At 50.6% G+C, this 17262-nt stretch overlaps 1 protein-coding gene across 1 annotated transcript; it reads left to right on the top strand.

Moving 5' to 3' along the window:
• Positions 1-317: 317 nt before the first annotated feature.
• ACP7 (acid phosphatase 7, tartrate resistant (putative)) lies at positions 318-16106 on the top strand. Its single transcript, XM_021701023.1, has 13 exons — positions 318-340; positions 1001-1296; positions 7943-8143; positions 8453-8635; positions 9547-9670; positions 9899-9961; positions 10050-10164; positions 10256-10363; positions 10458-10515; positions 10626-10693; positions 10803-10874; positions 13944-14081; positions 15741-16106. Exons 2-13 carry the CDS (start codon positions 1176-1178, stop codon positions 15804-15806), a joined length of 1317 nt encoding a protein of 438 aa, XP_021556698.1. The 5' UTR covers positions 318-340; positions 1001-1175; the 3' UTR covers positions 15807-16106.
• The last annotated feature ends 1156 nt before the right edge of the window (positions 16107-17262 follow it).

The raw sequence follows: 17262 nt of genomic DNA, 5'->3' as shown, positions 1-17262 counted from the left end.
GTGGCTGTGGGACAAGCTCAGCCTTACCTGTCCCCGGCGCTCATCTGGTGGTCACCCTGGAGGCGGCGGCTGCAGCGTACCAAACCTTCCTGGGTCCCCCTTCCCACGCCCCACCCTGGGGGGAGGTGGACGGGTGGGCATGGGGCGTCCAGGACCGGCTGGACCTGTGCGACCCGGGGCCCCGGTTGTCTGGGGAGCCTGTCACTTCAAGAAGGCAGGCCCTTCCGGGGCTGGGACAGAAGTGGGCGGCAGGATGCGGCGGCGCCTGCAAACTCATAAATACCGCCGCCTCACTGGTGGCCCCAGACGCGCGCGCGTGCGGGCAGGCGGCGCCCCGAGGGTGAGCCAGGGACCGGGAGGAAGTCCCCTGCCCAGCTCCCAGCCTCCGGGCTGAAGGTCCTGGCCCAGCTGGGCGCCCCCGGCAGGTCCTCCAGGAGCTGGAGAGCAAACTGGAGCCGGGGAGAAGGGCAGTGGGTATGCAGGTGCAGGGCTGGGGGAGATTGGGGTCACCAAGGCAGGATGGGATGCCAAGGAGGGGATAGAGGGGAAGGGGCCGCTCCAGGTAGGATAGAATTCTGGGGGAGAACCTGGGGATGCAGTGGGGGATTGGGGTCACTAAGACCAAAATGGAAGGCTGGAGGCAGAAATAGGGAGTGATGAGCTCTGAGAGCAGGGGGCAATGCTAGGGACGGGGTTGCCAAGGACAACTTTCTACAGTGAGTCCCCAACCTCTCTCTGAGAGTGAGCTATGGTTAAGAACTAGGGCTCTGGAACCAGGACCCCTGGCTTCCAGTCCCGGCTCCATCACATCCTAGCTGTGCACTGAATCACTGTTGCTCACTGTCCTCATCTGTGATATGGCGGTGATGATCTGAGCAGCCACCACACATAGGAATGTTGTGAGGCTCCCAGGAGTTAATCTATGCAAAGTGCTTAGCACACAGCGAGTCTCAGAACATTTGGTGGTTGGTAGTGATCAATATTTTTGTTTTCTCTCTAGCATCTGGATAATCACCCCCTTGAAGACATCCCCGCCATCCTGCCTTCCTCCCCGGTCATTGCCCGACCTCCCTCCATTCTCCATCTTCCCAGACCCTTTGTGCTGTTCCTGACGGGATCTGATTTACTGTGGACCCCTCCCCTTCCCCATCTGCCCCCCCCACTGTCCCCTTACCATGCGCCCCCTTTGTCCCTGCTGGTCCTGCTACTGTCTGCTCCTGATTTCCTCCTTGGGAGTCCAGGGGACCCCAGTGGCTCCCAGGGCTGACCCTGAGCAAGTCCACCTCTCTTACCCAGGTAAGTTTCCGGGACCACTTCCTGGGCATATCCCAGGGAGGCCCAGTGGGTTGGGGGCTCAGGTATCCCATGTGGATTGCTGTGGGACCCTGGGCTGGTGGCTTGTTCTTCCTGAGCCTCAGTTATCTGCCTCGGTTAAATGGGGGTTCCAAGCAGTGGTGCAGCTGACTTTGTGGGAAATGATTATGGTGCCCAGACTATAGTAAACGTTCTCCGAAGGGGACTGCTGTTGTCCTTGCTCAGTGTCCCCACAAAGCTGCCTCCTGATCCTTGATCTAAGGGTGGTGGTAAGGCCTTGGACTCTGGACCCTCTGGACCCAGGCTTCCTGGGTTTTAATCCTCCCTTTGCTACTTACCTGCTGTGTGACCATGGGCAAGTGACTTAACCTCTCTGGCCTCTGCTTCCTCCTCTGGACAATGGGTGAATACTAGTGTGGCCTCATAGAGGGGAGTAAATGAGATATTACCTGTGAAGTGGCGAAATGGAGTGTAGCCATGGTTCCCACACGTTTTTGTCCGAGTCCCTTTGAGCAGCTAAAGATGATTGAGAACGTCAAGGAGCTTTAGTTTATGTGAGTTATATCCATAATATTTGCCGTATTAGAAATTAAAGCTGAGGCATTTAAACGTTTTTAAGTCATTTAAAATGAGCAGTAATAAATCCATTCTGTGTTAAGGTAAGTGGCATTTTGCATGAAAAATAACTACTATACAAAAGAAAAGAAATCTAATGAGAAGAGTGGCATTGGTTTACATCTTTTTAAGTCTCTTTAATGTCTGGCTTAATAGGAGACAGCCAGATTCTCCCCACATCTGCTTCCGCTGCTGTCTGTTTCAATATGTTGCTTTGGATGATATATACAAAGAAAATTTGGTCTCACACAGACTCCGGATTGAAACAGGGAGGAGGATTTTATTTTATTTATTTATTTTTAAAAAGATTTTATTTATTTATTTGACAGAGAGAGACACAGCCAGAGAGGGAACACAAGCAGGGGAGTGGGAGAGCGAGAAGCAGGCCCCCCACCGAGCAGGGAGCCCGATGCGGGGCTTGATCCCAGGATCCTGGGACCATGACCCGAGCCGAAGGCAGACACCCAACTGACTGAGCCACCCAGGCACCCCAGGAGGGGAATTTTATTTTATTTTATTTTATTTTTTATTTTTAAAGATTTTATTTATTTATTTGACAGAGACACAGTGAGAGAGGGAACACAAGCAGGAGGAGTGGGAGAGGGAGAAGCAGGCTTCCCACTGAGCAGGGAGCCAGATGCGGGGCTCGATCCCAGGACCCTGGGATCATGACCTGTGCCGAAGGCAGACACTTAACGACTGAGCCACCCAGGCGCCCCCCCCGGGAGGAGGATTTTAAAAGGAGTTTCAAATAATTGTGCCTATTCCTTTTTGATACTGCACCCAAACTCAACACACAGCCCTTTCTGTCTGTCTTTCAAATAATTTTAGCTTTTTATTTTGAAATAACTTTAGATTTATGGAAGAGTTGCAAAGATAGTGCAGAATTCCTGTACCCCCCTCACCCAGCTTCCCCTAATGTCAATGTTTTATGTACCCATCGTCAAAGTTAAGAAATTAACATTGGCATTATATCACTAATTGAACTATGGACTTTGGTCGTTCACCAATATTTCCACTAACCTGATCCACGATCCCACACCTCATCCCGCTGCCATCTCTAGTCTCCTCCTAGCTGTGACAGTTCTTCTTCAGGCTTTTCTTGTTTTTGCCTTTTTTTTTCTTTATGTCCTTGACAGTTATGAGGAAGATCGTTTCTTTTTTCTTTTTTTTTTTTTTTAAGATTTTATTTATTTATTTGAGACAGAGAGAATGAGATAGAGAGAGCATGAGAGGGAGGAGGGTCAGAGGGAGAAGCAGGCTCCTCGCTGAGCAGGGAGCCCGATGCGGGACTCAATCCCGGGACTCCAGGATCTTGACCTGAGCCGAAGGCAGTCGCTTAACCGACTGAGCCACCCAGGCGTCCCGAGGAAGATCGTTTCTTAAAGGTTAGTTGCACTGTAGAATCTGAAGCCACTCAAGTGAACTGGCTTTGGCGTTTGTTGACCAACTGACCTTGGACAAGGCCCTTTGCCTGGAGACCTCTATAAAATGGAATGACAGTAAAACCCATCTTGTGGTGCTACTGTGAAAATCCAGTGAGGTGACAAGGGGTCCCTTGTTTGGCCTTTGCACTAAGAATAGCAAATCCGCTCCTACTAAATGCATCAGAGGGATAACTCACTTAGCCTCGTATTGGATCTTAAACTGTAGGTTCTGTTGTTACTCCCATGTTATAGAAGAGTAAACCAGGCCTCCTAGAGAAGAAAAGTCTGACTCCGGGTCACACAGTCTAGAATTTGAAGCCCGGCAGGCTGGCTCAAAGAGCCCACGGTATTTGTTTTAGAACTTTAACTTTGTACTAATTTTAGATTTAACAGAAAATTTACAGAAATATTACAGAGCTCCCATATTCCCCTCACCCAGTTTCTCCTACTGTTGTGTTAGCATCTTACATAATTACGGTATGTTTATTTATTTTTTAGAGAGTGCGCATGTGCTTGCAGGGGGAGGGGAAGGACAAAGAGAGAGGGAGGGAGAGAATCTTTTTTTTTTTTTAAAGATTTTATTTATTTATTTGAGAGAGAGAATGAGATAGAGACAGAGAGAGCATGAGATGGGGGAGCGTCAGAGGGAGAAGCAGACTTCCTGCTGAGCAGGGAGCCCAATGCGGGACTCGATCCCGGGACTCCAGGATCATGACCCGAGCTGAAGGCAGTCGCTTAACCAACTGAGCCACCCAGGCGCCCGAGAGGGAGAGAATCTTAAGCAGACTCCACACCCAGCCTCATGACCCTGAGATCATGACCTGAGCCGAAATCAAGAATTGGACACTTAACTGACTGAGTCACCCAGATGCCCCAATGTGTTTATTAAAACCAGGAAGTTGGGTGCCTGGGTGGCTCAGTCAGTTAAGCGTCTGCCTACAGCTTAGGTCTTGATCTCAGGGTCCTGGAATGGAGCCCCCAAATTGGGCTCCCTGCTCAGCGGGGAACCTGCTTCTCCCTCTCCCTCTGCCGCTCCCCCAACTCATGCTCTCTCACACACCTCTTCTCTCTCTCTCTCTCAAATAAATAAATAAAATCTTAAGGAAAAACCACAGGACATTAACATTGGTACAATATACTATTAATTAAACTACAGACCCTGTTGGAATATCAGCAGTTTTTCCCACTTGGTTATTTCATTATTTAGCATTTAGCTGTTCTCCTTAGTCACCTCCAACCTGCCAGTGGCTCAGTCTTTCCTTACCTTTCATGATCTTGACATTTTTTAGTACCAAGCAGTTATTTTGTAGGGTAGCCCTCATTTGGGGTTTGTCAGGTATTTTCTCCTGATCAGAATGAAGTTATGTGCTTTTCTGGCAAGGCTATCAGAGCTGTGATGTTGTGTCCTCCCCGATGCCTGGTATCAGAGAGCTCACGGTGCTGACATAGCTCATTGCTGTTACTGGTGATGTTGGCCTTCATTGTGTGGTTACAGTGGAGCCTGCTGGGTTTCTCCATCATAGGATTTTTCTTCTTCCCTTTGCACTTAATAAATATCTTGGGGGAGATTCCTTGAGACCATGCAAATTATGTTTCTCTTGGAACTTTCGCCCACTGATTTTAGCATACGTCAGTGGATCTTGCCTGTAGCAATTATTAGCGTGGTGTTTGCCTAATGGTGATTTTGTGGCTTTCTAATTCTTCTCTCCGTCTAATGGAAATTTTACTGTCAGGAAAGCTGTCCCTTCCCTCCATCTATCCATCCATCCATCCATTCACTTATTTATTTATGTATTTCAGTATAGACTTACAGATATTTGATTCCTTGGGTTAAATATCCAATACTATCATTATTTATTTTGTGGCTCAAATTGTCCTGGATTTGGTCTTTTGGAATTCCTTCGGATCAGCTTCTGTGTTCTTTCGACAAACCCCTGTCATTTCTTGAGCACTCCCCCACTTTCTGGCACCACATGTCATTCCAGGCTTATCTTGTATATTTCCTGCCCTGTCTTTGGAATCAACCGCTTCTGCAAGGATCCCTGGTTTCTTTCACAGGAGAACGGGTATTTAGAAGCTAAGATCTGAGCACTAGGTGTGCTCGTGGTTACCGAGGTATCACGGCTTCCAGGCCCTTTCACAAACGTGTGTGTGTATCACATGCGCATGCACATATCTCCGTTTCCGTATCTATCTGTATGTATATAGCACTTACCATGAGATCATACTGATACCTCTGATTCTAGTCCAACATCACGGGCTTATTTTAGCCTTCTTCTTTCCTTATTTATAACTTCTTTCTCCAGCATTGCAAAACCTACCTCCCACTTCTACAGTATACTTAGGTATTTGTTCAATGCAAGTATAGGCATAAAGCAGCTTCAGAATTATTTGCCTGTGTCCCTGTGAGAACATTTACTAGGTGACAACATGTATGTGCAGTCCTTTTTCTCTGTAGTCCTTTTTTTTTAAGATTTTATTTATTTATTTGAGAGAGAGAGAGAGACAGAGATAGCGACAGAGATGATGAGCAGGGAGGGGAGGGAGAAGCAGACTCCCTGCTAAGCCAGGAGCCCGACGTGGGTCTCAATCCCAGGACCCTGGGATCATGACCCGAGCTGAAGGCAGACACTTAACCAGCTGAGCCACCCAAGCGCCCCTTCTCTGTAGTCTTTTTAAAAGCATTTTTTAATTACTGAATTACATGTTGACATCAAATTTTATGTTAGTTTCATAGTGATCTGACAATTTTCTTCATTACTCGGTGCTCACCACAGTAAGGGAAGTCACCGTCTGTCACCATGCCATGTTAGTACGATATACTTGACTATATTCCCTTTGCTGTACTTTTTTCATCTCTGTGACTTATTTATTTTATGACTGGCAGTTTGTACCTTTTCGCCATAGTCTTACAGCGTCCAGTCAAGACCTATCCCATGGTGACCCACTCCTTCGGTGTGGTTGCTTTATTTACTTTTTAAATAAAGTTACATCCATTGGTCAGTGTTTATATTCCATACTGGCTTCTTCCTACATTGTTATTGTAATTGTTAGCTTATTTTGGGTGTGTGTGAAGGAAATATGGAACACGACTATAATTCTAAGAGTCAGAATTACACTAAACAATTACACTAAAAACACTAAATAGTGTTTTCCATCCTGGTCTTTCCTGCTCTGTACCTGTCTCCCCTTTTCTACCCCGTTCCCATCAACCCCATGTAAGGAACCCATGTCTTTCTTTTCTGCTGTATCCTTCCTGTATTTCTTTCATACAGATGAGTAAATACCTGTGTCTATCCTCTTAGTGAAGAATAGGTGCCTATTGACACTCTTGTGTACTTTGCTTTGTCAATTTCCCTGGCTGTCCTGGATGTCATTCCGTAGCAGGTCCTAGAACTTGTCTTCGTTCTTTGGATAGCTCCCTTATGCTCCACTGTCTGGATGTTACATAGCCTATTTGGCCCCTCTCTTGTGGGTGGGCATTTTGGTCAGTTCTGGTACGTCGTGATTACAAACAGTGCTGCAATGAAGAATCTGGTGCACATGCATTCTCCTGTTCCCTGAACAAGAATGCATGCTCTTAATATCAGACTATACCGTGTGGTGTGTTGAAAACCTTGATTTGGTTGCTGGCATTTAAGAATTTTGAGTTAGCACTTCAAAGTTTGGATTTATTGGGGCGCCTGGGTGGTTCAGTCAGTGAAGCGTCTGACTTCAGCTCAGGTCATGATCTCAGGGTCTTGGGATCGAGCCCGAGCCCCGAGCCCCTTGTTGGTTGGCTCTGCACTCAGCGAGGAGTCTGCTTGTCTCTCTCCCTTTGCCCCTCCCCCGGCTCATGCTCTTTCTCTCTCTCAAATAAATACATAAAAAATCTTAAAAAAAAAAAAGTTTGGATATATCTATCTATCTATCTATCTATGTATCTATCTCTGTTCCTGGCATATAAAAACCACCATATAGAGACTTACTCTAGAAGTTGACAGATTTGGGGGCCCTGGGCTTGCTTCCTGCATGGAAGCAGAAGCTACACCGCAGTGAGCGACGGCAGCCCCTTTAAGACAGGGCGGAGTCTACAGTTTGCTACACACTCTATCACTCTCTGCTGCCTGACTCCTTCCAGCCGGTCTTTGTCCCCATTTATATTACCTGGCAGGTTTCTAGATATCTGAGTTTATAACCCCTCAATGATATCATATATGCAAAATGTTTGGCACGAGGGCTGCACGCAGTAAATAATCGTAGTAAGAATAATATCCATTCACTCATGTAATCCTCACTGCACCGTCCCAAGTGCTTTGCTTGTATTTATTCTCCTGAGCCTCATGAAAACCCTTAGAGTAGAAACCATTATTATTCCACTTTACAGATAAGGAAACCGAGGCGCAGAGAGGTGAAGTGATGTGCCCAGGGAAGCGCAGCTTGGAAATGGCAAAGCTGGGGTTTCACCTGGGGAGCTCCAGAACCCGTGTCCCTAATTACTAAGTGTTCCAGAGCTGTTCGCTCTTGCCCCTCGCTCTGTCTGCACATCCTCCCCTGCTCCAGCTCAGGCCTCACTGCCCGGCCCCGCTCTGCTCCTTTCTCCCCAGGTGAGCCGGGCTCCATGACTGTAACCTGGACCACATGGGTCCCCACCCCGTCCGAAGTGCAGTTCGGACTGCAGCTAACGGGCCCCCTGCCCCTCCGGGCTCAGGGCACCTTCAGCCGCTTTGTGGATGGGGGCCTTCTCCGGCGGAAGCTCTACATACACCGGGTCACGCTGCGGGAACTGCTGCCAGGGGTCCAGTATGGTGAGAGGGGCCCCAGGCCCGAGTGCTCATGGGGAAGCAGAAAGAGGAGTGGGGGATAGAGGAGAAGCCACCACTGACAGGGGGCCCAGGCCGGGCTGGTAACTGCTCTGCTGATCTGCAGCCTATTGTACGAGACTCTGGCATGAGAATGGAAAGCTCTGGGGTCTGGGGTGGGGTGGACCGAAGGGCATGGGTCGGAACCCCTCAATCCCCACTTCCTCCCCCCACCAAGTGAAGATGGATTGCGGGGTGGGGAGGAGGCAGCCAGGGCGTGCTCCTAGCTGACTGTGACCTTCCCCTTTCCCTCAGTTTACCGCTGTGGCAGTTCTCGGGGCTGGAGCCGTCGGTTCCGTTTCCGGGCGCTGAAGAATGGTCCCCACTGGAGCCCCCGTCTGGCTGTGTTTGGGGACCTGGGGGCTGACAACCCGAAGGCCTTCCCACGGCTGCGCAGGGACACCCAGCAGGGCATGTACGATGCTGTTCTCCATGTGGGTGAGGCATTGACGAGGGTGCACCTGAAGGCTTCGGGTGGGGCTTGGGTGGGAGGTGATCCCGGGGCTATCAAGGGCACCGCGCTGGGGTTAGTGTGGTTCTGAAGGGACAGGCGATGAGACACGGGCTCTGGAGAGGGTGTCTGTGGTTAACCAGCCTGCCCAGGTGCAAATCCCAGCTCCAACACGGAGAGCCGTGTGCGTTATTGGTTTTGTCCTCTGCGTTATTACAATGAGGGCTAAGGCTGCTCCAGAATTCATGGCACTGTCGTGATGACTACATGGGTGACGTGGCTTGGCATGCTGTAAGTGCCGCTTATTCCTTGTCATGATCATTGCTGCTGTGGCTTCAGGGGACAGGGACACACTTGGGAGATGGAGATTGGGGCTGACATGGTTCACAGCCGCAGACTCTGGAATCAGACTCCCAGGGCCTGATTCCTGGATTTTTACTAACCAGCCCTGTGACCTTGCGCAAGCACATAATCCCTCTGGGCCTCAGTTTCCCCATCTGAAGTGGGGTGATAATAACATCCACCTCAGAGGGTGTTTTGAAGATTCCGGTGATCAAGTATGTAAAGCATTTGGAACTGTGCCTGGTACAAAACCAGTATCAGATCGTGTCAGTCTCAACGTTGTCATGGGAGGGGACAAGAAGGTGAGCAGAGATGGGGGCCAGTGTGATCAGAGCATGGGAGACCAGGGCAGTCTCAAGGGGGGGCGGTCCTCAGGGGCCAGAGGTTCAGGAAACAGCTCCAAGTGCACATGTGGGTGGGTGTGAGGTAGGGATTGCAGAACCGGGATGGCTCGGGGCTGGGGGTTGCAGAGCTGAGCAATTGGGTCTCTCGGTTCCAGCAAGAGGAGAGCCGGGTCTGGGTCCTCACTCTCTCCCTGCCTCCCCCCCCCCCCCAGGAGACTTCGCCTACAACATGGATCAGGACAATGCTCGAGTCGGGGACAAGTTCATGCGGCTCATTGAACCCGTGGCCGCCAGCCTGCCCTATATGACGTGCCCTGGGAATCACGAAGAACGCTAGTGAGGGCCTGGGGCTTCAGGGCGGGTGAGGGCCCGACCGGTGCAAACAGACATGTCCTTCTTAGTGTCTCACTTTAGTCCCTCATCCTGCAGCAGCGCGTTAGTGGTATCAAGAGGAGAGGAGATGGGGGCCGGGCTGGGAGGCAGACCTGGCCTGGCAGTGGGGAGTTGGGGGCCGGGTCGGGGAACTCAGACTCTCCCCGCACCTTTTCACTTTCTTTTACCCAGCAACTTCTCTAACTACAAGGCCCGCTTCAGCATGCCAGGGAACAGCGAAGGCCTGTGGTACAGGTAATCTGGGGAACCCTGAGGACTGGAGGATGGATGGGAGATGCCAAGGAGACCCCCACCTCTGACCTACGCCCTCTGACCCCTCCAGCTGGGATCTGGGCCCTGCGCACATCATCTCCTTCTCCACCGAGGTATACTTCTTCCTCAGTTACGGTCACCACCTGGTAGAGAGACAGTTCCACTGGCTGGAGAGTGACCTCCAGGTAACATGGGTGGAGGTCCCCTATAATCCCCTGCCCTGCCTCTCCTCCCCACCCACCCCTCCCAGGGCTCACTCGGGGCTCTTCTCTCTAGAAAGCCAATAAGAACCGGGCAGCCCGGCCGTGGATCATTACCATGGGCCACCGGCCCATGTACTGTTCCAATGCTGATTTGGATGACTGTACATGGCATGAAAGCAAGGTGAGGACCCCCTCCCTGAGGCGGGGTGCTGAGAGCCAGGAGGGGAAGGGGGGCGGCCTGAGTCCCCATTCACTTCCTTGTGCACCCTGCCCAGGTTCGCAAAGGCCTCCGTGGCAAGTTCTTTGGGTTGGAGGATCTTTTCTACAAATATGGTGAGTGACCTGGGGGACTTCCAGCCCCAGGACCCAGCCCACCCTCCCCCCACCGCCCTGCCCAACCTCTCCAGGATCAAACAGCTTGACCCCAACTTGTTCTATCTCAGGGGTCGACCTACAGCTGTGGGCTCATGAGCACTCCTACGAACGCCTGTGGCCCATTTACGACTACCAGGTGAGGCTCAGGGAGGGCCGAGGGCCCATGCGGCTGGTGTCGGTGGACCCCTGGACACCTGGGGTTTGGCCTGGTGTGACACGCTCCTCCCCCTTGTCCCTGTCTCCAGGTATTTAATGGCAGCCGAGAGATGCCCTACACCAACCCTCGAGGCCCGGTCCACATCATCACAGGATCTGCCGTGAGCACCACGGGGAAGGGTGCCTTTGGCTTCTTGCCTCTTGATTTTTACTGCCTCTTATGCCTGCCTGGGGGGCCAGGTGTTTATACGGCTGCTGTCACCAACACTCCCCCCCCCCAAGAGCTTAGGTAGCCCTAGTCGCAGGCCCATTGTACAGATGTGGAAACAGAGGCTCAGGCAGTCAAATACTCGTTCAGTCTCAGGCTCAACAGGTGGCAGGGGTTGGGGGGGGGCTTGCTCAAGTTTACCAGATGGATCCAAAGACAGACAGCTTCTTATTATCATCACTGCCACTGAACTCCAGACTCGATTCACGTTCCACCAAACTTCTCCCTGACGACCGCTTTCTGTTCCAGGATCCCACATTCGAGTTAGTTATCATGTCTCCAGAGTCTTTCATCCTGCACATTTTAGAAAACTCCTGGCCAGTTGTTTTGCAGAAGGCCCCGTGGTCTGGGTTTATGTGTCATTTTGCTGAGATTCAGGTTATGCATTTCGGGCAAGACGATCACAGAAGTGATGTGTTCTCCTCGGTGCATTGGACCCGGGGCTCCTGCCGTCCGTGTGTCTCTGAATCACCTGGTTAAGGAGGTGTCTGTGGGTTTCCTCCACTGTAAAGCTATTATATTTCCGTTTCTAATTAATAAGTAACTTCAGGGAGATACCTTTCGGCCATGCAAATCTCCCAGCACTCCTCAAACTTGCACGCACTGATTTTTGAATCCTCCAGTGCGTCCTGCCTGCAACAATTATTACTGAGGTGTTCTAATGGGAAGTTTCTATTTCCCTCATTCCTCCTAGATTTATTAATTAGAATCTCTCATGAGGAAGAGCCATCCCCTCGGTTCCATTTATGTAGTTCGTTATTGATTTATACCAGTGCGGACTCATGGGTAATTATTGTATCCTGTGGGCGATAAACCGATATGACTGTGATTTATGCTGTTGATCACCTTGCTCCAGTTTGGGCCACTGGGAACTCTTCGGGTCAGGGCCTGTGTTTTCTTTCGAGTGCCCCTGTCATTTTGTGAGCTCTTCCTTATTTTTTGACCCTACGGGGTGTTCCAAGAATCCTCTTGTGTTTCCCTGCCCTTTCCCTGTCTGCCTTGGAATCACTCACTTCTGCAAGGAGAGAGGGCTTATTTTTTAAGCTGGTTCTCATAAATTAGTAAGATCAAAGTAAGAAACACTTGTGATAAAAACTCAAACAGTGCACAGGGTGCCTGGGTGGCTCAGGCAGTTAAGTGTCTGCCTTTGGCTCAGGTCATGATCCTGGGGTCCTGGAATTAAGTCCCGCATCGGGCTCCCTGCTCAGCGGGAAGCCTGCTTCTCCCTCTCCCTCCGTGATCTCTCTCTCTCTCAAATAAGTGTATAAAATCTTTTAAAAAATCTAAAAAAGTTCAATTGTGCAGAGGGCAGGAGGTGAACACCAGCCATCCACACCCCTTCTTCGTCCCACTCTCGTGTTCTGTCGGATGGCATTTTAGAATGTTCTCTGCATGTGCAATTGAGTGATTATCTTGATAGAGATGTTAGTTACTGTACTAACCAGTTTCAAAAAACAACTTGGATCATGCTTCATCCCCTAGGGGTTCTCAACTTTGGTGGACATTACATGGGGAAGTTTTAAAACTCCGGCGTCTGGGCCCCATTCCAGAACAAACACCAGAATCTCTGAGAACGGGACCCTGGCAGTGGCCCAGGTAGCCACCACCTGGAGCAGGAAATAGAATGTTATCAGCACCAGATGGCGCCTCACACCCCTGGGTGATCGCTATTCTGAACTTTAATCAGCACAGATTAGTTTTCCTTCATTTTCAAATTTTGAAATTATTTCAGACTTACAGAAAAGTTGCAAAAATACAAAGACTTTCCATATCCCCTTTACCAATGTTTCCCAAACATGAACATTTAACCACATCTCTTTTTGTTATGTTTTGTTTGTTTTTGAGAGAGAGAGAGAGAGAGAGAGAGAGAGACAGCTCGTGGACGCATGTGAGCAGGAAGGGAAGGGACAGAGGGAGAAAGAATCCTGGAACAGGCCCCACACCCAGCGAGGAGCCCCACACAGAGCTCAATCCCATGACCCTGAGATCATGACCTGAGCCGAAATCAAGAGTCAGATGCTCAACCGACTGAGCCACCCAGGCGCCCCAACCACATCTGTTTTAATCTCTATTTTATCTTCTTACTTGTCACAGCTATTATCATATTATTAATATTTTATAATATTGTTATATTATGTATAATTAATGATTATTAATATATTATTTCTCCTGGAGAGATCATTTGGGACTATGCCATTATCTGGCGATTCCTCAGACTTTCACCGTGAGTTTTACTACCTATTGATGATTCTTGCTTCCATTAATGATTCCAATGATGGGTGCAAAAGGGTGATTTTTCAAGGTCCCGCATGGTCTCTGCTCATGTCGCCGGGCGTATCTCCTGCAAGGCTGAGCAATCGCTCTCCCCCAGGCGCTGGTGACTTAAAAAGCTTTCTCAGGGGCGCCTGGGTGGCTCAGTTGGTTAAGTGACTGCCTTCAGCTCAGGTCATGATCCTGGAGTCCCTGGATCGAGTCCCGCATCGGGCTCCCTGCTTGGCAGGGAGTCTGCTTCGTCCTCTGACCCTATCCCCTCTCATGTGTTCTCTCTCTCTCAAATAAATAAATAAAATCTTTAAAAAAAAAAAAAAAAGCTTTCTCGGAGGGTCTATGGCACGGCCAGTGTTGAGGCCCCCCGGTTTTGTCCATTCTTCCAATTGCGTTTTCCCTTTTACTATACATCATGGCCACCAACACCTTGCTTTGTGATGGCTACGCTATGATTTATTTAACTGACCCCCACTGATGGGCATTTGGGTGCCTTCCAGCTTAGGGCTCTTACAGAAAATGCCGCAGTGGGCAGTCTCTCACAACCATGCACTTTTCTAGAAGTCTTAGTGAGATCAAGGCTTAACAGACTTTGTCTTCCTTGGAGGCCTCAGGGTCCTGGCCTGGGAGGTTGTTTCTGCTCCTTGTGGGTCCTCCACCCACCCCAGCCCTGGGTCTAAAGGATTCTGTCTGGCAGGGCTGTGAGGAGCGGCTGACCCCCTTCTCCCTCTTCCCGAGGCCCTGGAGCGCCGTGCGCGTGAAGGAGTACGGATACACGCGGCTACAAATCCTCAACGGGACCCACGTGCACATCCAGCAGGTGTCAGATGACCAGGTCAGTGAGCGGTGGCCCGATCACCTGCCCGAGTAACCGGGCCCAGCGGGTTCTGGAGCTGAGTGGTTAAAAGCATGGACTCCAGAGCTGGAAATCCTGGGTTCAAATCCTGCCTCTGCTACTTACCAGCTGGCTGACTTCGAGCGACTTATTTCAACTCTCCGAGCCACAACTTTCCCATCTGTTAAAGGGGATGATAATAGTTGCTTGACCTGTTATATATAAAGTGCTGAGAACAGTTTCCAAAGCATGAAAAAGGCCGGTGGTGGGAGCAGGTGGAGGGAAACCAGTATGATGTGTGTTGGGCAGAAGTGGCCCAAGGTTAGAAGGACCTAAATAATCATGGCTCACCTTTCTTTATTTTTGCCATTGTAATTTTACTGTATTTTTAAAAGATTTTATTTATTTATTTGAGATAGAAAGAATGAGAGAGAGAGAGCATGAGAGGGAGGAGGGTCAGAGGGAGAAGCAGACTCCCTGCCGAGCAGGGAGCCCGATGCGGGACTCGATCCCGGGACTCCAGGATCATGACCTGAGCCGAAGGCAGTGGCTTAACCCACTGAGCCACCCAGGCGCCCCTTATTGTATTTTTTTTAAAGATTTATTTATTTGGGGCACCTGGGTGGCTCAGTGGGTTAAGCGGCTGCCTTCGGCTCAGGTCATGATCCCAGGGCCGTGGGATTGAGCCCCTCATCGGGCTCCCTGCTCAGCGGGGAGCCTGCTTCTCCCTCTCCCTTTGCCTGCCGCTCCCCCTGCTTGTCTCTCTCTGTCAAATAAATAAATAAAATCTCTAAAAAAATTTTTAGGAAGGGAAGGGCAGAGGGAGAGAGAGAATCCCAGAGCTTGACTCTGGGCTTGATCTCACGACCCTGAGACCACAACCTGAGCTGAAACCAAGAGTTGGATGCTTAACTGAATGTGCCACCTCGGTGCCCCTGTCATTGTCTTTTTAAAATAATAATAATTATGATTTCTTGAGCACCTGTTTACATCAGATGCTGGGCTAGACCCTTTACATCTAGGAACCTTTTAATCACCACAGCAATCCCATGGGATGGTTTTTCTTTCCATTGTACAGTTGAGAGAACTGAGGCTCAGAGAGGGGAAGTAATTTTCCAAGGGTCACACAGCTGGAGGGTGGCAGAGCTGGGGTCTGGCCGCAAAGACCGTGTTCTTTTTATTATAAATAACTACCCTTTATTGAACAGTGCACGCACCGGGGGTAGGCTTTAGGCTTATGCGTTTATCCCATTCGGTTCTCCCCTGTGTATAGAGTATGGAACTGAGGCTCATAGTTGGGGAACATTCTTAAGGCCATGTAGAGAGCCGTTGCACTGAGATATATAAGTGACATTTGTCTGACTCCAGGGTTTGTGCTCATAATAATAGCCTACACCTTACACAGTCCTTGCCTTGTCCCGGGATCCCTTTTTAAAAAGCCCTCTACAAATAATCTCATTTAATTCCCGCAACATCTATGATGTAGGTACTATTACTATCATCCCCACTTTTCAGATGAGGAAAACTGAGGCTCAGAGAGGTCTAACACTTCACCCAAGGTCACACAGTCCATTAAAGACCTGGATTTGAATTCAGGTCCTTGGCCCTGGAGTCTGGACTTTCAGCTCTCACTACCTCTTTTGTTTTTGTCCCTTGCAGGACGGGAAGATTGTGGATGACATCTGGGTGGTGAGATCCCTGGTTGGCCGGATGACGTACCTCTAGGCACAGGGGCAGCTCTCATCAGGGACCCTGGGCTTCGCTGCCTTGCCCAGTGTGACCAGACACCGCCCAGGCCCAGGTGGAGAGTCGGGGCAGGCCTTGGCTCCCAGTCCTTCTGAGGCCCCGTGTGGAGTGGTTGTAGCCCAAGGCAGCTGGAGCGGCTCTCTCCTCCTGGAGAGGTGGGGGTACCACTGGCTGTGATGGGAGGGCCGGCGCCCAGGCACAGAGCAAAGCAGGGCAGGTGTGGGGCGGCACAACCCGGCTCTCCTGCATAACACTCATAGGGCAGGGCGCCCACGGGGACCCTGGAATAAAGAGGCTTATAGCTGTGGCCATGGACTCTGCGCTTCTGCCAGGGATGCCCCCTGGGCCGACTCCTCCCCTGCCCGCAGGGGTGAGGGGCATCACCAGCCCTAAGTCAGCGGAGTGGGCACAGCTGTCATGACACCACTCTCCAGCAGGGGGCGTCGGTGACTTTCTCCTCCAAGGCCGCCCTCAATGCTCCAGCTGCCCAAGGAGTACTAACCAGTGTTGCCTTGTGCCTCAGTATCCCGGCCCAGCACTGAGAAGTGTTAGCACTCCTGCCTCCAAGCTGGGGTTGCTGACAAGCCTTAGGATCTCACAGACCTGCCATTTTCCTCCCCTTTTCCCTTCCTTTTCTCCTCCGTCTCTCTATCCCCTTCCTTTTCGTGTATTCACCCGTTATTTATTGGGCATCTCCCATGTGCCAGGCCCTGGTCTCAGTCCTGGGAGACAGCTGTGAGCAAGCCAGAGATCTCTGCCTTAACGGAGCTGATACTCTAACCAGGGGGTCAGACAGCAAACACAATAAATAAGAAAAATGTAAAGCAGGGTAAATATTGGTAAGCACTCTGAAAAAGCAGGGAAGGGGCCTGAGGGGGGACAGCTGCAGTTTTTACAAGGATAATCAGGGGGATCTCACCGGGAGGGTGAACATTTGATCTGAAGGAGTCTGAGTGAGAAGTCGCAGGGGCAGAGTGTTCCAGGCAGAGGAATGGCCAGTGCAAAGGCCCTGAGGCAGAAACACGCCGGCCCTGCCAGGGATCAGTGTGGAGGCCGGTACAGCCTGGGCAGAGTGACTAGGGGAAGATAGAGACAGGGAGGTGATGGGGAAAGATCATGCTGGGCCTCGTGGGGCCCAGGAGGACTTTGTCCTTTATCCACAGGAGGGCTCTGAGCTGGTGACAGACACATCTGACAGCAGGAGTCCTAGGCCAAGCTGGGCGCTGGCCCCTGGGCTGAGAGCTTCCCTGGGGCAGCCTGTGGGCTCCCAGCTCTGCAGGCCAACCTCACATTATTGCTCCATGAGCTGCAGGGGCTCAGCTTCCTGACACTTAACTCCCCGCCCTCCTGGCCACCCCCACGGTGCCCAAGGCATCCGGGCTTCCTGCTGTTTCTTGAATTACACGAAGCTCTTTGTCACCCTCGGTGTGCCCTC

This window comes from Neomonachus schauinslandi, chromosome 16, assembly GCF_002201575.2.
Source record: "Neomonachus schauinslandi chromosome 16, ASM220157v2, whole genome shotgun sequence".
NCBI classification, from domain to species: domain Eukaryota; kingdom Metazoa; phylum Chordata; class Mammalia; order Carnivora; family Phocidae; genus Neomonachus; species Neomonachus schauinslandi.
Note: the sequence above shows the minus strand (reverse complement) of the source record. Positions and strands in the feature narration are given on the sequence as shown.